Source organism: Cydia pomonella, chromosome 6 (assembly GCF_033807575.1).
Source record: "Cydia pomonella isolate Wapato2018A chromosome 6, ilCydPomo1, whole genome shotgun sequence".
Lineage (NCBI taxonomy): Eukaryota > Metazoa > Arthropoda > Insecta > Lepidoptera > Tortricidae > Cydia > Cydia pomonella.
Genome location: NC_084708.1, coordinates 16,404,924 through 16,428,558, shown reverse-complemented (window position 1 = coordinate 16,428,558; position 23,635 = coordinate 16,404,924). Strand labels below are relative to the sequence as shown.

Sequence of the window (23,635 nt, the reverse complement as noted above, 5' to 3'; positions counted from 1 at the left end):
ACAGTACCTACTTATCTTTTTTTAACTGAACGGAGTTCCAAAAAATGGAGAAAGTTTTTATTCGATACACCTATTTTTTTGTAGGCATGTCAACCTAGACTAATCTTTATTATACTCAATGATACCCATTTATGTGGGTACCGATCTAACGATTGATTGTTTATGGCCTGCAACATACCTACCTACTTGTATAAGTTATGTACTTAGTCACTTTGCAGTTTTGGCATCAGAACATCATCGAACCGTGCCATATTATTATTAATAGTAAAAGAACGACGGGACACAAATTGTCAGATATATTACGATGCTACGCTAGCGAGTTTGGCAATAATACAAGTTGCAAGTTGATAGCAAAGTATCGTGTACGTCCACAAACACTGAAGTAGATTCCCTGGCCGTGCCGCGTGGCTCAAGGCCACTCCACAGTGACGTCGGCAGCGAGCAGACGAAACCGCCAGCGCCGTGCCGACCAAACAACTCACGCAACAAGTGCTTGCGCCCCCGCGTTCGCGTGCCGCGAGGACCAGCTGTATGTGATGCGGTGTATCTTCTTTTGCGAATCTATTAGAATATTTGGCTGAGATGCGTTAATCAAAGTTAACATTGATCTTGTAATGATGGGTATAAAAGTAAAGGAGGATGGGGGTGGGGAAAATAAAAGTAGGTTAGGTACGTATAATTTGTCGTCAAAAGTGCATAATTTTTCCGTAATGAAATTTTACGAGATAAAGGCTAGTGAAAATTATTTATAATAACGTGTATAGCGCATGGAAATGATCACGTGACTTTTCGTCCCAATCCGTTATCCTCAATATTTTCGATCATTTAACTCCACTAACCGGTCGAAAGGAAATATTGCAACAATTACTGCATATATGTCGAGGAGAAAAATGAAATTCTCAAGAAAGTCTAAGAATCGCTTGGTCAAGGCATAGTAAAAGAGTGAGATATCGATTCCGAGACATAGGGAAAAAAACACTAGAAGCTTTCGAAATCTGGTATTGACAAGGGATTGAATGAATTCGCTGAGAGAAAGGAAATGGTTTTGATGAGTTGTTCAAAGCAATACAAAATAGGAGAGGCACGATGATTGGGCGCCTGATACGACACGGTAACTTCTTTTTTAACATTTTGGAGGGCAAGGTCGAGGTAAGGAGATCAAAAGGAAAGCTAAATACTGCTACTTTTACTTACTTTAATTCAATGATTATTACACATTAACGCCGCCTATAATTCCGCCAATTATACCCTAGTTTAAAGACTGTATGGAAATAGTTATTCAGCATACCAGCTCGGAAGGCTATCGTTATTATTTAAAAACAGGTAGGTTTGCATTTTATCGACAAGAGCAAAGTAATATGATACAAATTTTGAGTTGTTTCCTAACGTTGGCTGGTAATTTGGAGTTTAAAGTGATGATTAATGTTTAACAACGTTCATTTGGATTCGCTTTGTAATATTTTACATTTATGTTTGGTCGCGTTGGAGTAGTGAAACATTTTGTGTTTCACTGGGTAGCAGAGTTTGTTTAACCCTCATGCCTTAAAACCCTCGCAAAGCTTAAGATTCTACTTTCGGAATATTAGGCTTGCTCGGGTAACATATTATTAGCACGATGGGTTAAACAACAATTTTGCTTCCTTGTAAATAATATTACCAGAGTAATATGTAAATGTTATAATTGAATTATAAGATTGATATAATATGATATGAGTCATATAAATGTTCTGCAGGTTAAGAGCATTCATCAAGTTTGCTTTAGATTTGCATATGTTATAAGCATGCATATGGTTATTGTAATAAATGACACAAATACGGCGTTGTGGCGGTGGCATCGCTAGTTTCCTGACCAAGTCGTCCACGGCGCAATCACACGGCTGGTATCGGCGCGCGCATGCGTCATCGCCTCCGCTCGTTGATAGCGCCTACCAATTATCATTGCAAATAATGTATTTATACAGTCGGCCGATCGCGGGCGCCTGAGCACTCAAGTTTCTCCGCTGAATCTTATCAGCCTCGCATGAGCACATAGATTCATATCCAAAATGACGCTAACTTGGCTTGTTTATCTTCAAGTAGTTTATATGTATAGCCAGTAAGCACAGAAATTTGATAAAGAGGTCTCACTGATAGCAAGTTCAAGAGATACAAGTTAAATATAGGAAAATGCCAGCGTTAAGACATATCAACCTTTGTATTATACAAAAAAAATATTGATAAGTACTTTACTCTTAGTGATCAGTGTGATCACATCGCTCACAATATTAATTTATTTATTGACCTTTAATGGGACGGACTGGAAGGCTATGTTGTCTTTCCTTTCGTAAATTGGAGAACGTACGAACCGCGGAGCCAATACCCGTTCTAGTCGAGCGCAACCGTTACGAAATCAGTGCTGCATGAAAATTACACCAGCTCGCGCTGCGTTGCCGATGGATGGGTATTAGTAATTATTAGTTCCGTAATTAATCAGGCGCCCACCCGTGCCACTTCAACAGATCAACATTAGGTACTTATTATTACAATCCAGGCCGAACACTAACCCTCACATGTTATTCGATCTTACCACGTGTCAATAAAGTCTACGTCATTTAATTGTTGCTCGTATAATTTGCCTAGTTAGTTCATTAGCAATAACAATAGGTATAGGTATGTACATTCTACGTTTTAATACATATTTAATGATAAAAACTATGCCTATTCCGTATTCGAGCTTTGCTCTCTCTCGAAACGACTTAATGGTAATTTTATTGAAGTTACTGCTACTGTAATCGCAACTCGCAACGCAATGTTATAGCGTAGTTTACAAAGTATAGATACGTATGTATAAATAGATTACGAAGAACGACCGATCCGGTTATGTTGAAGGAGAGAGATAGATAAACGCGACATGAATCACTACTCCCAGAGCGAGCGCAGGCAAGTCCGTTCGGTGCGCGGAGCGGGCGCGGACGGGGGGGGGGGGGGGGGGGGTGCGAGCACGACGACGAAACGAACGACAAACAGTTGGGTTGCCCGAACAGTCAGTCATCCGCGCCCGCGTTAGAGCGGTGTGTTGTTCGGGCCCTGAATCACGATCAGTATACTGCAAACGATTTGTAGACAAATTTAATAATTACTCACACGACGATATATATTCGCAAAAAGAAAGTGGCGTCCGTTTCGAGGAACAAGTGAAGCGAGTGTGTTATCACAGGTGTATGTGTGTGTGAGCGTGGCGTGGACCGTCGCGCAGTTATTAACGATGATTCACTTGTGCGCGGGTGAAATGCAGCCTATCGGACTTGTTGACATTTGTTCTGGAGGAGTAAACAAATGATATGAGAACAGCAGACGTATGATGGTGGACTAATTGACTACTCCGCGGTAAGTACCTTTTAGAGTAATCCGTATATTGCAGAACAGCGTGGTGTTGTATACCTACAATACATTACATATTATTATCAGCATTGTATGACCTCACAGCAAGTTCTGTGTAAAATAAATGAATTCCGGCATGCGTATGTAATCGAATGAGTTCTATAAATTTACATGTAGTCACAAATTGTTAAATATATTTTCGACAAAAATATTTGGGACCAACTTGGAAAGTTTGTATTCGCTTTCATTTGATATTTGCACGATTTGAGAGTAGTCTTACCGTATTGAGCTAGTTTTCAACGTGCTTGAAATCGAGTAATGTGCGTATTGTGTAGTGTTATACCTGGCAAACACAATGACGCAAGTACCTAATGGTATCAAAATATGATTGCAAAGAAAACTGTCCCAACCAATGACAGACAGTCGTGTAACATCAAAAACAATCCCTAAGGCAGATTGATAACTAGATAATGATCGCTTTAATCACAAATAAGCATATACTAGGTATGTAAACATAAACACAACAGTACGGGCAGTAACAGTGAGCAACAAGTCACATCATTGTGAAGTATCTAGTGACTTTTATTACTACCTACTGGCAAGTGTCAGCATTTAATAGATCTAAATAATGAGTAGGATGTTATGTTGATCTCTTATTCGGACTGGGTTACTATTTATAATTAGGTGAATAAGTATTATATACAGCCATATGCAAAATTAAAGTAACAATATGGACAATCACATGCCGTGTCTATTATTGACTACCAAGGCCTATAACAAAACAATAATGTTATGTACATTTTGGTTAGTTATTATATAAGTTTATAAACTTACAATACTAGTAAATAACGTTCGCTTAGTTTCAATGATTAAAATCTCATTGAAACAAATACGAGTCGTCATGTAAAACGGGTTTACTAGCTGGTAAGGCGTACCTTCTTGCCGATTGGAATTGGATAGGTAGGGGCAATGCAGGCTGACGGCCGACACAAGCGTCGCCAGGGCCGCCTGGCGTGGCGCCAGGCCGGCGGGCGGCAGCCGACCGCCGGGATTCCTTTGTCTCATTACAACACTAGTGCGCTGAGCCGCCGCCCGCGCCCCACCAGGTCCGACTGCCTCGGCCTTAACTTGACTCTCTACTCTCAATGTACACTCGCTTCGACATGTTACATTGCATTGTTACGTTACGATACAGGTGGACCCACTCATAAACAACATTTTATTGAGCTCATGGCTAGTTATCTATACTTAATTCATTGTATTTCATAAATAAATAAAAAATATAAACATGAGATACATCTCAGTATATATTATGTACCACTGGTACTAGTTATCGCGAAATGTACTGTACGAAGCAGAACTGAGAAACTCCGGTTCAAGCGCTTGTGTGTTTTAGTGCGTAGGCTCCGTGAAATTTATTCGCTAGCTCGTTCTTAAACGAGTGGAGCGGCTTGATTGTCTCCAGTTCTTAGAAATTGTAACGCCTTCTGAGAACGCACAAACGCAGTCTTCCACAAACGACTGACTCGGTGAGGTTGTGGTGTGAGAGCAATGCGAGGTCGATTGCCACCGTTCCTTATGCCTTACTTCATGATCTTGAGATATGTATAAATACTACAATAGTATACAATATAGGTACATATTTGCAAAGGTTTATCTACCTAGTATTTTTTGTATTACTTAGTTTAAAAGATGCGAAGGTAACATACCTCATCATATTTGCAATAGCAAAGGTTACCGAGTCACGATATCGTAAACTTAACTATATCTTGTGATTAGTATTTTCAGTCACCTATTCCTAAATATGTGTAAGACGTCCATGTGTAACCTTGTAATAGATAATTTCCGGCCCTAATAAGTCAGCGTAAAATTTTAATTTTCAAAAGAAGCAGGTATCTACGTTTTGTTACGTTAGTCACAGACACAATTTAAAAAGATAACAGATAGCAGAAAGTCGCAAGCAACGTTCGGCGGGGATATCCTCATCCGTTAGCATAAGATGTGTCTACGTCACGATGATGTCACGCCGCACACCAATAGAAATAGCCCGGCACATGCGCGTTGCGTCAACTCGTTCACCGCAACACTCCGTTGTGTTGACGATTCTATACACAATTAGTATGAAGCCCCAATGTGTTTACATTCAATAATGTTTTTATATGGTGAAATTAATTAAATTCGTTTGTTAAATGTATGTCTTTTGTTAAAATTTTGTATTTGGATGGATACGTCAATCAATATAAGTAGTAATTAAGTTTTTCTCGTATTTTCAGGTACAAAGTTCGCGGGTACGATGCCTCTCACTCAAGAAAAACGTTTGGATAATAACTTTACCAACAACAATGACCACAGTTATCTCCATAAGAAATTTAAGAAAATGGCATCGACCATTGCAGTGTTTCCTGTTAACAATGCAATGGTCGGGGACCCTAGACATAAAGATATCGTCGTAGAAGAGACGGCTCGTAACAATTATATTACTAATGGGAGCATTCAAGCAGCTCATCCAGAAATAGAGAAGATTAAAGGATCGCAAAATAATCAGAACTCTAAAGATGTACAAATTAATATTAGTGATGAAAATAGTAGGTTAAGTGATGTAAATAATGTTGATCAAGTATCTGGTAAGACCAGTTGCAATGATGAATTTTCAAACAAGACTGAGAACCTTGAAAATGATTTTAGAGATGTTCAGAGTGGAGGAACAGGTGGGCGATATGTATGCCCATACTGTAAATTATCTTGTGCCAAGCCTTCAGTTCTTCAGAAACATATCAGAGCGCATACTAACGAGAGACCTTACCCTTGTGTACCTTGCGGTTTTGCGTTTAAAACGAAATCAAACCTTTATAAACATAGGAGATCGCGGACCCACGCTTTGAGATTGCGGGGAGCTGACGTGGCTGCTACGATTAACGATGACGACATATCGGGCGGATCTGAAAGTGACACTTCATTACCACCTTCTACAGTTTCTGATTCTGGGACTGATGTGTCTAATACTCGGCTTGAAAACTCAAGACATGAAATTTCTTCTCCAGAGTTGACCAACGACCGAATCACTCCCCCAACTGGTGTAGATATGCGAGAGGGTGATACTAGTAAATTGAAGACAATATATAAGCCCAAATTTCGAGTAGTTTCATCTTATAGAGAAACCGACGAAAAAGATAAATTAAAAAAGACAATGTCACCGAATGCCGATTTTCTTACAGAACATATCTCTAAAATTATATCAAACAATGAAGCTATTGTTGATGTAATCGAAACGCCTTTACAAAAAAAATATGGTAAAATAAAACAAATAGCAGAAAGTAAACAATTTATGAACGAACATGAAATAAAAACAGAGCCATCACCACTTAACTTGACGAAAAACTGCAATGAAATTGATAATGTTTTTCGGAAAAGGTCTCATTCAGAGAGCTTTTCTCAAATGGACCACCAGAAACACCCTTTAAATCCTGAAGGATCGATTATAAAGGATCTTCTATTGAAAACAAAAGGAAATGCACTTACTTCGATCACGGAAGAAATAAACGATGGGCCGGCACTTCTATATATTTGTCCGCTGTGCCAAATAGTTTACAAAAGTGCTGAAAACCTAGAAATACATAGATTATATTACTGTAAAGGAAACTTTTGTAACAATAATAGTCTAATTAATAATGCCCAAAAAGAAGTAAAGCCTGGCAGACCTGAAAATGTTTACGTAAGAAGCAATTCTGTCAATGTTAGGCTGCCAGAAACGCCCTCTAACTCTGCCCCAAAAATGTCAGTTTTTAACAATTCACCCCCGCTTAAAATCAAACCAGATAATTTGGTAATTGTTAAACCTGAATCAAATGACGTCGTTGCTCCATTACCGTCACCGGGCCCTCTTTTGGGAAATACCAGGCTTGTTGATGCAAGAGTACCATACGACTACAACAAAAAAACGGAAAATTTTAAAGCTAAACCAATGGTAGCCAGTCCAAAAAGAAGAATGGATAGTGGTACTGACCCTTATAGTAGTAGAATATCTGACAATACTTCTCCGAGATTAACCGATATGTATAATCAACCAAAAATAAGATGTATTGAACCCAATGCTGCAACATTACGGACTATGGATGAGCTATCACAACTAGGAAGGCATAATTCAACATCGCTGCAAATGTTTGGGGGAGAAGTAAAAATAGTCCATCATTCTGGTAGCACAACGACCCTACGTATCGAACCAAGTAAAAACCAATTGTCTCCTATACTGATTCATCCAAATTTGTCGCCTTCAAAATTGTGTGTCGACATGGAAGCTAGCAGCGTTGTAGTAAGATCGGAATTACACTCAGGTGGAACAATTGTGCATAATCCTCCGACACCAAAAGAAATAATTGGGACTCCAAAGCCTCAAACCCCAAGAATAACAGTGTCAACAAGCGTATCTAATAATTTACCAAACATTCATGATATGACACATTTCCAATTCCCACCATTTAGTGCAATTACAGCATTTAATCCTTTGACTTTACCGCCTCTAAGCCCATCAACATCTCCCAACGGTGCTACGACAATCCTACATGCAGGGAAATTAATACCACACGTACCAGGAATACCAGGACCAAACACTCCTGGTACAAATGTTGCAACACTGTCTAAAAATGCAAACGATTACTTTAGTCCTTTAGAAACTTCAAAGGCTACAACGGTCGACAACGTTCACGGAAATTTACTATGTGTCAACGGCCAAACTGCTAAAGGCCTTGCCACATCTAAATATGAAATCAATAAAAATGAAACCATGCTTGGCATGAGAAGCCCTAACTGCAGAACATTAAACCCGGAAGCGGACAAAGTAACACCGAAACAGTATAATGCTGATGCTTCTCAATATGTCCTTTCGGTGCCAATAATAAATATAAGGAATGTAGATGAACCTAACATTGCTCCGAAAGTAATTACCAGTATTAAAACCATGCTAACAAAACAGGACGTAGCTGTAAAAAGAAACTTTGAAGGAATTCCCAAAACTCCCATGATAAAAGAGAACTCTAACTTTTTTTCAGTGAAACCAAAATACTCTGACAAACTAAATAGCCCTCGAAGTGGTGAAATAAAATCGCAGAACGAAATAAGAAATTTTAATTTTGAAAATCTTATTACGAAAGCAGAAATATTCAACAATCAAATTCCAAGTTCAGCCGAAGTTCAAAAAAATACAAATGCTCAGGAGATGGTAGTTTCTTCTGCTCACAATGAAAGATCAGAGACGGCATATTTTCAAAAGAACGTGACTACAAAATCAATAGTAGAAGACCGAAAACCCAAGTTTTTAAGGCCTTCAACACTGCCATTAAAACCTGGTACATTTACACCTAAAAGACATCATGGCATCACACCTAACGCAAACACTATGCCATTAGTTTCACCTGAAACTCCACGCCCTGCGAAAGCGTATGGGCAACTTTATCTCAACGGGAATGCCTATACATATTTGGGCCTGAAATGCTCAACAAAAGTGTTTTATTGCACTATAAACCGGCCACAGCCGACTTATGTTCCTAATCAACATTTCCTATCTATGTACAGTAATTGGCAGGTAATTATGAAACTCATTTCATGCATGTACACTGCAAGTTTACGATAAAGATATATGATAAAATACATGCATTATTGTTTACAGTTATTATCAGAGCTTACGCCAGACCCGCTGGGACTGTCAGCCTCGTCTGCCATGTCTCTTTATGACTCACGGCATCGACCGCAAAACGTGGCCAGCTCTGTGCTCAAACAGGATCTCATATTAACGCACTCATCGCAATGGAATAAAATTACTAAAGATAGCAAACAGGTAACATCATTAAATCATTATTCACTAATATATATAAAAATATAACTGACCTTTCGATGCAACGACTGTCTTTTTAGGTAATATTATGTTAGATAATTAATAATTGATTTAATTAAAATGAAAAGATTTCGTTTGAAGATATTTGTTAACTTTTTAGGGTTCCGTTCCATACTTCAAATGAAAAAAACGGAACCCTTACAGGATCACTTTGTTGTCCGTCCGTCCGTCGGTCTGTCTATCAAGACCCTTTATCTCAGGAACGCGTGTAGGGAGGTATTGAGTTAAAATAGTGTCCTTTGTTTTCTTTGAAGCTGTGAAAATATAAAACTTCTAAGTTAACGTAAAAAAGATAAGGCCTTCCCGCTGACCTAGAACTATAAAATTAAATTTGGCAAGTAATATCTTCTTACACTGCAAATACAGAGTAAAATCTCAAAACTTGTTTTTTTTTATATATTTTTAATTTGTACTTCTACGGTGGGCGAGTCCGATTTGCACTTGTCTGGTTTTTTTTTATGGCGGTAACATCTTATTGATAACCGACATAAGTTACCGATAATGGCACCCATGCAATCTGGTGTGGGACTTGTATATTTATTGTAAATTGAAATATTTAGCAGTAGCCACTCAAATAACATATTGCATCCGGTATCGATCCGTGTATCCCATTTTATTCTATCGATGCAATTCAATTGTTTATTGTGATAATTATAATCGACTTCATTTACGAATATCGTTTCCAGTTGTCGCTGGCCTTGGACTCTAAGAAAACAGAAGATAAATTATTAATTACCGAGAGTTCTATTACGCCCAAAAAAGAATTGGCGGGAGGATTTGAAAGTAATGAAGAATACACTTACGTACGCGGCCGCGGCAGAGGGCGGTATGTTTGCTCAGAATGTGGTATTCGTTGCAAGAAACCGTCCATGTTGAAGAAACATATAAGAACTCATACTGATGTGCGCCCATACACTTGTGTACATTGTGCCTTCAGGTAATTTCCTTGTTAGAGACTTACATATTTTTCTTTATACGCGGTTTCGCAAGCATATCTTTTATCATAAAAGCAGCGCGTTAATTTTGCCCACACATAAAAAATACAAAACCAATAAACTTAATTTTCAGCTTCAAAACCAAGGGAAACCTCACTAAGCACATGAAGAGTAAAGCTCATTTCAAAAAGTGTTGCGAGTTGGGTATCAATCCCAACGAAGGAAACGAAGTGGACGGCGGCGAGATGGCGCCGGGCTCCGGAGAAACCGATGACGATTCAGATTCTGACGGCGATGAAGGCAACGAGGGAGAAACTGAATCCAGTGGTGAGTATATAAAATATTATTAAAAAGAAAAATAAAACAATTTTTACTGGCCCCCTTACGAGTAGGTAAAATAAACATACAAACGTTATTAACCCATTAACTATTCGGTTTCATTTAAAAAAACATACGTGGTGGGTCAATGGAAATGGTAAGGTTATGTGCGGGTTCTGTTATACTAAACATAATTTAATATTCAGTTGGTAATTTTTGGAATTGAAATGCTTTTGAAGACAACAAGTTTTGATGTAATCTGAAGTACTTAGGTATGTTTCATAAACTATACGTTATATTTTTTGCCTATAATGTACACTTCTGAGTACGTGTTTAACTGTTTATTACTATTTTCAGATACCGAAGTGTGCAAGTCCCGTTTGCCAGAACATGAAGCCGCTCATTGTTTACTGTCTTTGGGAGGCAGTCGGCCGGCGACTTCAGCGACACCCGGGCTCATCACTAGTGCCAGGCCGTCCACGTACCCGTACACTCCCACTGGCCTAGAAAGCACTACAACGGAATTAAGTCCAGAAAAATTTAGTATCTCCAGAAGCACGTCAGTAGATTCACGAACGGACGTCGACAATGAACCAATGGACCTAAGTAAAAATGATGTGAAAGTTGCTTCTAACATTCCCGAAATACCAACAGCTAGAGAATCTAGTGTCCTGGCATCTTTAGCGTCAAATACAGCAAAGCTTCCTCATAATCAAACTCATTGGTCTAATGGAGAACCAATGCTTCATACATATTTAACAGAGAGAGCCCTCCAAGATTCTAAAATTAAGCAGAGTCAGCTAACAAGCAGCTTAAGTAAACTAAAGAAAATAGAATTAGAAAAAAATGTTTTGACCGAAAGTGACAATGGGAATATCAATATCAGAAACATAACAACGACTAAAAACTCCGTAAATACGTCTATCTCATCACCGCAAATTACTATTAGCACGTCTAAGTTCGCGATAGTGGGCGACAACGATAGTTCAACAAATTCCCCGAACGTTCCAAAAGAAGATAACGTGACTGTCGGTACTGAATCTACATCCTTAAATAATTTGGTTATAGAGGCGAAAAGAAATCGTACACCTAACAGTAGTAATGCAGAGAATGCTAAACATGTTGTGTCAGAATATCTAAAACATGCTCGCATAAATCTTATCAAGACCTATGATGACAACAATCAGAATCAATCAGAAGTTAATGATTTTACTAACGCGAAAGGAAGCATGGAAGATAGAGACGAAATAAATAATACTGATGATATAAAATTGACAGCCTTAGATCATGACCCTATTGCCAGAAAAGTAGTTATCGGAGCAGGAGGTGTAGCATTTAAAGTAACTAAGGGAAAAGAATTCGAAGGATCTTCGTCCTATTCGCCAGGCAGGCTTATGGAAGACGGGCGAAGAGTATGTGACTTCTGTAACAAAACTTTCACGAAACCGTCACAACTGAGATTGCATCTAAATATTCATTATATGGAAAGACCATTCAGATGTAGCGCATGTGCCGTTAGTTTTAGAACTCGAGGACATCTACAGAAACACGAACGATCAGGGTCGCATCACAATAAAGTGTCGATGACTTCGACATTCGGAGCGGCGACGTCCCTAAATCCTAGACCCTTCCGGTGTTCGGATTGCAACATAGCATTCAGAATACACGGACATTTAGCGAAACATCTCAGGAGTAAAATGCACGTGATGCGGCTAGAGTGCTTATTCAAGCTGCCTTTTGGCACGTTTACGGAGATCGAGCGAGCGGGCGTCAGTTTAACGGACATAGACACGACGGACTGCGCGAGTTCCTTGGCCAGCCTGCAGACGCTGGCGCGCAAGCTGCACGAGAAGGACCCCAGCAAGCTGGAGTACCGCGAGCCAGGCGCGGGCGCCGCCGCTCAAGACGGCTCCGAAGAAGAGGAGCCGCCGCCTGCTTCCGCGGACAACGCGTGTGACAGTGAAAGAGATAGTGAAATGAAAACTATTGAGAATAGTGACGAGCTAGACAAAGAAAGGAGTTAATTTTAGTGCCACAGATAATTAGTGCCAAAATTATATTAAGTAGGTTATTTAATGTGCAATTTTGTTATTAATTTAAGATGTAATTATTTGTAACGGGGTTTGACTCAGACACGTATGAAAACGAGATAATACGCTTTAAATACCTAAGTATATATTTGTATTTCGTTTCTATGTTAATATTGTAAAAAATCTCAAAATTTAAATGTCTAATGTTGTTAAAATTGCTTCTTTTGTAACGCTTGCGTATTTGTAGTAGTAGGTATTTTACGTACACAACACAACCAGCAAGACTTGTCTCGTGGCCATGAAACTTAACGGAAAACTGAACTCTAAATGAATAGTTACATCTGTAATTTTAAATACAGCAGACATTTTGCGGTCCATATATAAGTAACGATTAAAATATCAGAGAAACATATTGAAAAAACTTATAATAATATAGTCATCGATATTACCTGATAAGTAGGTACCATATTGTTTTGTATGTATTTTTATAAAATATATACCACTATGTATTTACAGTAATTAACTTCTACTTCCAAAAACGTTTATATTTAAAACGATTGGCATATCATCTTCCATAAACGAAATTTAGATATACATTGTAACAATCCTTGAAGAGTCTTCCATATCAAAAATAGTACTTGTACTAGATATTTGTTACTAGTTACTCTTCGCTTGAGTGAAAATTGACGAGCGTAAATTAACTTTACATCTACAAAAAATATAAGCTGCTCCTTTTGTAAATATTACGTATTTATTACTTATTGTACTTGATCATATCTTGGAGTGCACTTAAAGGTGCCACTGTCAAATGTTATAGGCCAGATTTAGCAGTCTGATTGCAACACTTATATTATTATGCTAGTGGCAAAGCCAATTCAAAGGTTCGTATTTCTTATTTACTTCTAGTTAACAACACCCGTGATTAAATAATATACCTACCGTTTAGTGACAATGGTTTTATTCATATGGATAGAAATGAAGTAATCTTTATAATTTACTTAAAGCTTGACTCATACACAGGGCGGGTGCATGTATATGGGTCGGGACGCAGTGTGAGTGCTCGGCATAACGTACCACAAAACAAGCGACCGCCCGCGAACGACCGGTCTCGCGTTCTCGGCCTGTGTGATGATATTAATTTAAAACTAGCTGAGTAGACGGTATGCGCGCCAGACCCGCACCCGCCGTGTGTGTGCGTCATTAAGCAAGAGTAACCGTTTCGGTTTTAAAGTCAAAATCTTATGGAGCTTATATTTGATATCTTGACGGAACTGCAGCCGTCGGTCGAGTGAGTCAAATGGACGTATAAACACCTTAAAAGACTGACGCTAAACTCGAAAGTATATTTTGTGGAATGGATGAGAAATATCTCAATTGCGGACATAATGGGGAACATAAAATCCCATATCTTATTTTCATTACGTTGTACATGTTAAACTCGTGAAGTTAACATATGTCACTTGTGTAGACAGTTAGATGATTAGGTCCACTCCAAGAGTCGGTGTACAGCATGAACCTTGGCAGCATATATATAGAGGTTTTTAGCGAACACCTATTATTGGCGTAGACTGTACTAGCATGTAACTAAACTATATTATTACAATTAAGTTAAGTACACCTTTAAGGTGGCATGTGCCACTAGTTTTTGTACACTTAGGTATTTTAAAGAAACAGTCAAAAGTCAGGAAATGTAAAATAAACTAAATCCATATTTTTGTGCTTTTTTTCTCACAATAAGGGCAAGTTGCACCAACAACACTTGATGGGCTTATCAACGTCAGTCAGTAATGAATTATGAAACTTCCCATACAAAAACATTTAGCGAATATTTTAACGGTGACGTACAGTTTGGTGCAACCGATCCTAAGGATGCGCCATTTTTGTTCAAACCCCCCACGGAATTTTCAAGTAGTGGTGGGTCGTTGACGGTTTTCGCTTCAACGAAACGAAACGTTAACTTAGAAAACGTCAACTAGTTGAAAAACTAGTTGATTTCGTCAACTAGGTTTTTGCTTTAACTGAAGATAAAAAGGCATTCGCGTCAACGGAATCTAGTCAGTTGAATTGTCGATCAACGAAGTATCTTTCAATCAACGTCGACTAATTCCATCTCATTTTCGAGCCCTTGCTGGTGCGTCTTTGCTTCTCGCTCGCATTGGCGTCAAAGGAATCGGGTTGAGTTGGATCAATGAATGAAAAGAATGTTGATCTCAACTATACTGCCATGCCATTAGCTTAGCGTTCCATTTCGATTACGTTTGTACGTTAAAGTCGTCAACTAGTTAAGCCTGTTACACAAAACGTTTCGTTCGTTAACGAACGAAGAACGTTTTATCAACTAGTTCGTTGAATCAACAACCACCCCTATTTTCAAGCTAAACGAATCTATTCCGCCTGTTCTATCCATATGGGTTATTCCCATTACTTACCATCAAGTTGTTACTTGTTACCTACGGTAAAACAACATCTCAGACGTTACAAAAACTATCTACATACCAAATTTCAACTAAATCAGTTCAGCGGTTATTGATTCCCCATACAAAATTCCAACCCCCTTTTCACCCCTTTAGGGGCTAAAACTTTCAAGTTTTTGAATTTTTTTGTTGTTTTTGTACTAATACTATCCTAAATACCGAATTTCAGACTTCAGGAAGTACCCTAAGAGTTTGATGATCATCAGTGAGTGAGTGAGTCAGTGACGAAATCATTTTTTTTTAATATGAATAAAATCTAAAGTATGAGAGCTATGCAATTGAATTTTTTTATGCTTAACAAGTCCACTATTGACACTATATCCCGAAATTCTTGTTTACATGGTATAATTCAAACCAAAGTTATGAGGGTTCAAAAAAACGATGAATCGCTTCGAGAAAAGGTTTGTACTTATAGTAATAGTCCTAGATGTAATGCATTGTACATGAGTGCAATAAACGAATATAAATATAAAATTAGCACGATTGCCTCTTACTATTTCGTTCTAAAACTGCCAATAGTCAAAGGCATTACTTATACAGCAAAGGAAACTGTTTTAGATAAATTAAATAAAAAATTTCATCTTAAATTTTAGCTTTTTTTACCTACATGAATAATTCCAAATAACGTTAGCAACCCATTTCGCAATAACATTTAACTGTAGATGTACGTCTTTTCACTCTGAAGGGGAGACTGCGATAACCCAAAAACAGAACTGTTCATGTCCACTATAGTTTTTATTTAATGTCTTTCTTAAGCTCTATTTATTATTATTATTTTAATAAGCAATTAAGAGGCAGTTATGACAACTGATATGACCCATATCCAGTAATCATTAAGATAGTTATCATGAACGAGTAGTAGATATTATATGCTTGTCTAATTTATTTAAATTGGTACATATTTTGTGCTGAAACCACGTCTTCTGGGAGTTTGTTCCAAGCCCTCACTACTCGGTTGCTCAGAAAGTGTTTGTAAGGGTTACTGTGAGACGTATGCGTCCACGATTTTTTAAATATTTTTTGGACCTATGGTTCAAATCTATCTATGGCCCCCATTTTTTCTTTCGGAGCGATCATCTCAAATTACATTCACTTTATAAAAAAAATACAGTTAAATTATTAGTAATAGGGGTCTGCTATTACTTTTGAAAGACCTTTCCAATAATAACCCACACTGTAGGGTTGAAGCAAAAAAAAATGTTCACCCCCTCTTTACGTGTAGGGTAGGTAGTGGAGGTACCCTAAAAAAACGTTACTATTGTTTATTCTACGACTTTGTCGGATTTATTGATTTATATTTCTATGCAAAATTGCAGCTTTCTAGCTCTAACTAACGATCACGGAGCAAAGCCTCAGACAGACAGACGGACATGGCGAAACTATAAGGGTTTCTAGTTGACTACGGAACCCTAAAAAAGGAGAACCGGCTCCAAGGAAGGCGAAGTAAGTTCCATCTGCTGGCAAGGGATATTTTTTATTGATTATCTTCAAAAAGGCAAAACCATCAACGGCTAGTCCTACGCAAAACTATTGCAGCGTTTAAGTGGCGAAATTATGAAAAATCCGGTCAAGTGCGAGTTCGTTTTACTCGCACACCGAGGGTTCCGTACAAACTTTGAATTATCTCGTGTAACTATAAATGCTAAAGACTTGATCAGAAGTATCTATACTAAAGAGAGGTATGGGCAATGTGAGTGTCATCTCGCCTTGTGTGGTAGGGCACAGCACAGCGGATGTCATTCCAGATCTAGAGCAGAGCCCAACTGGGGAAGTACCTCCACCTTACAGAAAACCGCAGCCAAATAACACTTGACCCTACTCATAGTGTTGTGTTCCTGCCGGTGAGTAAGGTTGCCAGAGCTCAACGAGGGGGGTGGGGTTAGGGTCGGCAACGCGCATGTAACTCCTCTGGAGTTGCAGGTGTACATAGGCTACGGAGACTGCTTACCATCAGGCAGGCCGTATGCTTGTTTGCCACCGACGTAGTATAAAAAAAAAAAAAATACTAAGTATAATTGTGTACAGTGCTATCAATCGGCAAATTGTCTAACTAATTTGCACGATTTAATGCACGTATGTTGGTCTTTCGAGGATAATTTCTCTATCATGTGAACCGATTTCAAAAATTGTTCTTTTATTTGAAAAAAGGTGTCTTTAATGTAACCTCATAAAATCGCGTAATCCGGTTATGGCGTTTCACCTGATGAAATGCTACATGCAAATTTTCATGATTGGTTATTGCTATCATAATAGCGCTTATTGTTTACATGTTCATGTGATCAGCTTGACGTTCTTACCACAGCGATATACTTAACCGGCTGACGATTTTTTGATACGGAACCCTAAAAACGTCCCGCATTTTGCGAAAAAGAAAGTATCATTTCATCAGGAAAATGCACAGTTCACACGTCCACTATTGCAATAGCTAAAATTAATGAGTTGAAGTTCAAATTGCTTCCTCATGTACCTTATTCGCCAGATCTAGCTCCCTCGGGAGTATGTTCTGCTTCCTAACTTGAAAAAGTGGCTCGGCGGAAAAGATTTGCCCATATTGAAAAGGTAGTCTGCTGTTGATGGCTATTTTAAGGAGCTTGGCGCTGGTCACTATAAACAGGGTATCAAGGCTATTGATCATCGCTGGAGTATTGCGTTAAAAGGAGACAGAGATATTACTGAGAAATAAATAAGTTTCTTCCAATTATTTTGTGTTAAGTATGTTAAGTCGGCTACTTCTGGGACCACCCTCGCATGTATACCACATTAAAATGTTCTTTAAGCTAGTTTCTATCGAATTGCATTTTTCGGTATACACTTCGAATGTCCGTTTTGCGGTCGTTTCAGTCTGTAGTGAGGCCAGTGAGGCGCCAGAGTCTAGTAATTAGGATACAATAGACAAGTTATTTTGCTGTAGAAATCGTTGCCCATTTTCGGGGTTAGGTTTTAGTTAAAACCACTGACATATCTCTAAGGACGGGCCTTACGGGTAATAAGAATGGGGCTAGTTAGACTGCACGATTAGCTCGAATTCGTGAGTGACACCGCTGAACTAGCACAATTCTTAGTGCCCGCAAGGGCCGTCCTTAGATATACAGGATGTTTATTAAGTCACCTCCAATAATAAAATTAAATAAGTTAGTTATATTAAGCATTTCATACAAATAGTCCCTTACAACATGCAATTTAAAGGAATATTTCAGGAGTAATCGTAAATTAAAGTTTCATTTCGAGCCATATAACTTGTACGAAATGTTAAAGACGCTATCCGCAGTTAGTTCAAATTTTTACCATCTTATGCGCTGGGATGGCTTTACTTACCCCACCAAGCACTTCGTACGGTCCCAATAGGTGATACTGAGCAACTTTTACTATGGGACCAACCACGGAAACGCCAACAAAAAAATTGGCTGTTCCATACATTTTGGCTGTCTGACCTTGACATTTTCTATGGGAGAGTAAATTTTTTTCGCGATTTCGGTGTTGATCCCATAGTAAAAGTTGCAAAGTTTGACCTATATATATTCACCCCGTAAATTATTGCAGGTGACTAAATAAGCACCCTGTATGTCAATAGTAAGAACTTAATAAGTTTTCGGCAATTTTAGAAGTCTTTACGAAAGAAAAATACAGAATACCAGAATATCATTTAATTCACTTATCTTTAATTATGGTTATGTCAGGAGTATGTAAAATCGTAGAACTCGTAATTGTTCAGCTTCACCGTGCATCGAATACGACCACTGTAAACTTGATTAAGGACAATATTTGAATCAACTTGAAACATGTAAAATGGCCCTTACTTTTTAAATATACGGTTTTCAAAAAAGCATTAATATGTAAGTAATTGTAGTTTCTTCAGCTCAGTTATTAATGTTATTATAGTAAAGGAAGCAGTGGGCATGCAATGCAATAAACATTTCACCAAGCACAGTTAATAATTCACGTAGTGGTCATAGATAATAATTGTAAAAAAAAACTAACGCCACACAAAACTATTTTTCTGCCGTCAACAACAGTTAATTTGTGTGTAGGGTCTCATTTGATACCCCCTTTTCTGAGGGGTATGAGTAGTCTTGTGGCTGTGACAGTAGTCTCGGACTCTTAGTTTATCTTTTTACAATGACATTTATTTTCCACCAATGATCAGTTCAGTGTGCTGTTAGTACAGAGTAGGCTATTCAAGTAGGTCAAAATAGTGAGATTTGGTACCATGGCCATGACCATAAAATTCAGATAAAGCAAAACTACATTAATCTGTTTTCCAAAAGTGTGCCTGTTACTCTAAATAAATAGCGAAATGGAGTATTCCTTTAGGGTACATTACAGGGAAACGTTAAAAATATACCAATGGCAATAGTATAATTTTAATTTCTAACGTTGACCTATTTGAAGTGCTTACATTTACAATAAAATAAAAAAAAATAAGGAACAAACTTACCACAACTAATAAGTTGCACACCAGTAAATTGTAACCACACATCAGTCTTAGCACCATAGCAATAGCTGTTTGTGAAAAATAATAATGCGGAAAAGCATGCAATTAAGTTTAAGTTCCCCAAACAGTAATTTTCTCTTATGTTTCAAATTATAAAGAAACATATATATCTGCCTATTGAAATATAGCTTCAGTAGACTATACCAGGGATCACCAAATGCTGGACCATGGTCCGAATCCGGACCAATTACCTATTTTTTTTTGCTTATTTAATAAATTCAAGTAGAAACAGACCACAACGGTCAACTTTATTTTAAAAACCAGTACTTTGAAGAAACTAATTGGTGATCCCTGGACTATACTATAGTAAGGCCAGCCAATAGTGTCAATGGAAAAATAAGGGTATCAATTTTATGACCCTGTTTTGATTTAGATTGTCAATAGAACAAATGACACATCCAACCAACCTGACTATAATTTAAATGCATTACTAGTAAGGTCAAGCAAGCACCAAATGTAGTAACTATTGCAAGCTGATTAAGCACAACAGGAAAGAATGGTGTTCTCTCGTAGCTGATACAAGATCCTCTTTTACCTGTTAAGCTTTTACTAAGTAAAAAAATTAGATACAATATTAATGTGTTACTTTCAGTGACCTTATTGAACTGTGAACAAATTCAAGCAGTGTATTAAAAAATCTCGAAATTTTCCTTTGACATAAGATTTACCTAAATGGTGCTTTTGTATGTTTTCGTCGAAAAGACAATTTTATATAACATGCAATAGTAAACTTTACAACAATCAGTATAGAGGATATGGCCTACTATGACGATCAAAGAGTTAAGACTGCAAATAAATATGGCTAAGTTTAGGTCTCTTTAAAATTCACAAATACAAACCAGTACTGTGAGAGTTTTTGTTAATGGATAAGTGTAAGGGCCGAGTGGACGCTCAAGTTCGTGCAGTGGGGCAGTGCATGCAGGAGTGCATGTTAAACAAAATGCAAACATTTAGGAGCAGTCTTAGTGCACACTACACACAATCACTTCTGAGCCCGATGCCACCCTGCACATCCCACCGAACATTCAGCTTCGAGTGTACACTCAGGCCTTACACTAGAGGGTAATTATATATTTTGCTATTGTTTTAAGTGAAACAACAAGGTTTGTTAGTATTTAAAAAGGAAAGTGTACAGAAAATTGGTCATGATTAAAACTTGTCTAAAAGATAGTCTCATGGGTGTTGGCACGGAGTTGTGTCTGAATATTCAATTTATCAAGGGTAAAATATAGTTTTTCTATTCTCTGAAACTATTATATTTCGTAATTCCACATAATGTGAAAACTAAAAATTATGACTTTTAAAGGTGTATTCCCATTTGTCCCCACCCCATGTGACCGCCGCAATGATTCATGTGAATGCAACTATTCCATCTGTGCCTGGCCATGACAAAATAGAAATACACCCTTTTAAAACCTAAACCTCAACGCGTATGAAGTTAGTGTTTCAGTACTTAAACGAAGATTTTAGAAAAAGGATACATCTTTTGGTCCTCTTCTTATACATAATTCGATATCCGCATTCTCGACATCTGATAGGATCCCTTGGTTTAATTTCATTCTCTCTATGGCATTCTGAAAACAAAAAACAAAAACACGAATTAACGAATCTTTGTACACTAATTATTATTACATTTATTAGAGTTAAAATGTTTACAAAACTTTACCTCCACAAACATATATCATTGGAACTTTGGTAACAGACTGTTCTTTGTTAGATGTGTCTGCCATTATGATTCGTAATTAACAACAATGAGATTGAATTAAATTAACTCACAACAGTAAGTAGTATCGGACAATATCTAATCGTTATTCTAATCTAAGCACATGCCTCATACGAGACAGGCAAAAAAGAAAATGTCAAGTGTCAATTCGATTGTCATTATCATCATTATACAGAAAATTATTGCTAGGTGAAATAATATATTAGAAAGTACCACACGATCTAAAAAGTCTTGGAGACGTTTATCGACACAAAACATCCAACACGTATAGTTTGTCAAAGGGCTATCTCATTTCAAACATAGACAGAGGGAGTCATACTATCTTTGTCTTACACTAGTACTAGCATCCAAAAGAAAAGGATGAGTATAGTTTTTTTTGTTCTTATTTACTGACAAATTGGTTTGACCAACTATATATACATAACAAGAAGGTTTTCGGTTTTCGCGGTAGGCCCCCAGAAGCAGTAGCAATGCGTTAAGGCTCGTCCAGACGAGAATAATTTTTCGCCAATCTGGTTAAAATTTAACTGTCTGTGTGTTTAATCTCAATTAAATTGTCTGATCAAATCAGGTGGTGTGGACGCAAACGCCGCCGATTATGACCGATATTGCCGATAAAATGGAGGTACGGACGCAAGAATACCAATATGTGTCGCAAGTAATCGCGTTTGGGGGCATTTTTTAATTTATAGCGCTCAAATATTACCATAAATCTAAAATCGGTCATGTTAATCATCCTGTCTGGACTATACAATTTATTCGGAGCACTGGCAACACGGCCATCAGCTCTGTCAGCCAAAGAGCATATAATCACTACGCTGTCAGCAATCAGCAAGGGCCTGACACTCTTTGATAGAGAAAGATAGTCTTATTGCGATTCCTATAAGAGGATAGAGAAAATAGTGCAATGCTTTGTCTTTATCACCGACCGATCAGCCTACTCTTCGCACGGACTTAGAAAATAATCCGGATAGGGTACATTGGCCAAAAAAGTGTGTTCACATGAGAAGTCAAAGTGGGTCGTAGTATCTCTTTCAAATTAGGGTGACCATGAGTTATATGTATCTGAGATATTAGGATAACGTGGAATATATAGTTTGGTCAGGATCTTTTCGTATTCGTGCATAGTTAGAGAGAATTTTACTGTCTTTTTGCTGTGCAAGTATTATGCCTCAAAAAAAGGAAGGATATAGTTTTTTCTCTTCTGTAAAACGCTTCACAAAACCTTACTTAATTTAGTCCTCCTACTGTACTGTTACTGATAGGCGTACCGGACCGCCACCATGATCGACCGTGAGGAAGGTGGTCTGCCGTAACTTCTGTCATGAACTCAGGTATGAGTAAGAGGGAGAAAGAGAGAGAGACAGATATGCTGACAGGACCAGGGTCGCGCCCGTTTATTATAGTTTTTAAACAAGGCTATAACCGCGAAAATCGAAGTTCGTCAATAGGGTTGTTTCCATCTACAAATCTTAGGGCAGAATTGTATCCCAATAAATTCTTTTGGATTATAAGAACATGTTAAACTACTTTTAGGGGACCTGTAATGACCATATTTTTGTAAATATTGAATTTAAAATATCTTTTGGCACACGTCACGTGACCAAACTCGAAACGTCATTGAAGATTCTGATGACGTCACAACTCTCGGATTGACACTGTTGACAGTTAGGCGATAAACAACAAATGACAAATGTCAGTTGACAGTTCGTATCTTCCACGTGCGTATGTAGTTATGTGTCAAACCATAAACTGTGACGTCACACAATTTTCAAAGAGCGTTTTGGGCGCGAAAGCATCTGTCATAATATATTTTATTAATTTATCATATTTAAAGCCGTTTTTAGTACATAAGTTCAATTTTAGGGCAACTTTTAGTTAATATAGAACGTAATACGAGCGTTTCAAAAAATTGGAAACAACCCTATTGCGGGCATATTTCTCTGTCACTCTAATTACGTCTTAGTGAGAGTAAAAGAGAAAGATCCCCGCAATTTCGGAATTTCGGTTTTCGCGGTAGGCCCCCAGGGCGCTTGTCACTGGAGCGTAATAGACATTAGAGAGAAACATATTATCTTTTTCTTACTATAGTATTATAGAGCTTGTTAGGGTCGGGCCTACCACGAACGCCGAAATTCGCAAATTGCGAGCATCTTTCTCTGTCACTCTTAACTCCTATATATAAATTATTAACTGATATAAACGGGACTTAATCGCGTATTAAGTTTTAAATTTACCTCCGACGTTTCGAGGACGTGGTCTCGGAGAAGACTGGCTAAAGTTGACATCAACATCTTCTAGCCGCGCGAGTTTTCGAACTACCGGCACTTGGTCTTGTTTATTGACTTAAACATTTTGTTCACTAGGGATGTTACTCTATCGACACACAACACGAAAGATATCCGATTTTTCAACT

The 23,635-nt window shown here is 37.9% G+C and overlaps 2 protein-coding genes and 1 long non-coding RNA gene across 4 annotated transcripts; 1 reads left to right on the top strand and 2 right to left on the bottom strand.

Annotated features, from left to right (window-relative positions):
* Positions 1-535: 535 nt before the first annotated feature.
* LOC133519110 (uncharacterized) lies at positions 536-5,594 on the bottom strand. The gene is made up of 3 exons (XR_009799584.1): positions 4,296-5,594; positions 3,375-3,420; positions 536-561 (listed from the first exon to the last, which is right to left on the bottom strand). It is a non-coding gene; the product is annotated as an uncharacterized LOC133519110 (long non-coding RNA).
* Positions 2,352-14,243, top strand: LOC133519108 (uncharacterized). Of its 2 annotated transcripts, none has more exons than XM_061853033.1 (6): positions 2,352-3,366; positions 5,634-8,938; positions 9,023-9,190; positions 9,934-10,184; positions 10,316-10,509; positions 10,858-14,243. In XM_061853033.1, the coding sequence occupies exons 2-6, from the start codon at positions 5,654-5,656 to the stop codon at positions 12,522-12,524; spliced, it is 5,565 nt and encodes a 1,854-aa protein (XP_061709017.1). In that variant the 5' UTR covers positions 2,352-3,366; positions 5,634-5,653; the 3' UTR covers positions 12,525-14,243. The 2 variants fall into 2 exon arrangements, with proteins under 2 accessions (XP_061709017.1, XP_061709016.1); XM_061853032.1 differs by having other exon boundaries at positions 2,959-3,366; positions 9,934-10,073.
* A 4,390-nt stretch (positions 14,244-18,633) lies between these two features.
* On the bottom strand, positions 18,634-21,363 carry LOC133519109 (DNA-directed RNA polymerases I, II, and III subunit RPABC4). The gene is made up of 3 exons (XM_061853034.1): positions 21,163-21,363; positions 20,978-21,070; positions 18,634-18,741 (listed from the first exon to the last, which is right to left on the bottom strand). Exons 1-3 carry the CDS (start codon positions 21,224-21,226, stop codon positions 18,719-18,721), a joined length of 180 nt encoding a protein of 59 aa, XP_061709018.1. The 5' UTR covers positions 21,227-21,363; the 3' UTR covers positions 18,634-18,718.
* Between the last annotated feature and the right edge of the window lie 2,272 nt (positions 21,364-23,635).

What these genes read in the sequence shown, in the direction of transcription:
- LOC133519108 (XM_061853033.1), top strand. Translation starts at nt 5,654, where the DNA reads ATGCCTCTCACTCAAGAAAAACGTTTGGATAATAACTTTACCAACAAC. An exon ending in TGTGTACATTGTGCCTTCAG is followed by an intron (nt 10,185 to 10,315) that starts GTAATTTCCTTG and finishes CTTAATTTTCAG; the next exon opens with CTTCAAAACCAAGGGAAACC. An exon ending in GGGAGAAACTGAATCCAGTG is followed by an intron (nt 10,510 to 10,857) that starts GTGAGTATATAA and finishes TACTATTTTCAG; the next exon opens with ATACCGAAGTGTGCAAGTCC.
- LOC133519109 (XM_061853034.1), bottom strand. Translation starts at nt 21,226, where the DNA reads ATGGCAGACACATCTAACAAAGAACAGTCTGTTACCAAAGTTCCAATG. An exon ending in AATGATATATGTTTGTGGAG is followed by an intron (nt 21,071 to 21,162) that starts GTAAAGTTTTGT and finishes TTTTGTTTTCAG; the next exon opens with AATGCCATAGAGAGAATGAA. An exon ending in TAAGAAGAGGACCAAAAGAT is followed by an intron (nt 18,742 to 20,977) that starts GTATCCTTTTTC and finishes TCAAGTTTACAG; the next exon opens with TGGTCGTATTCGATGCACGG.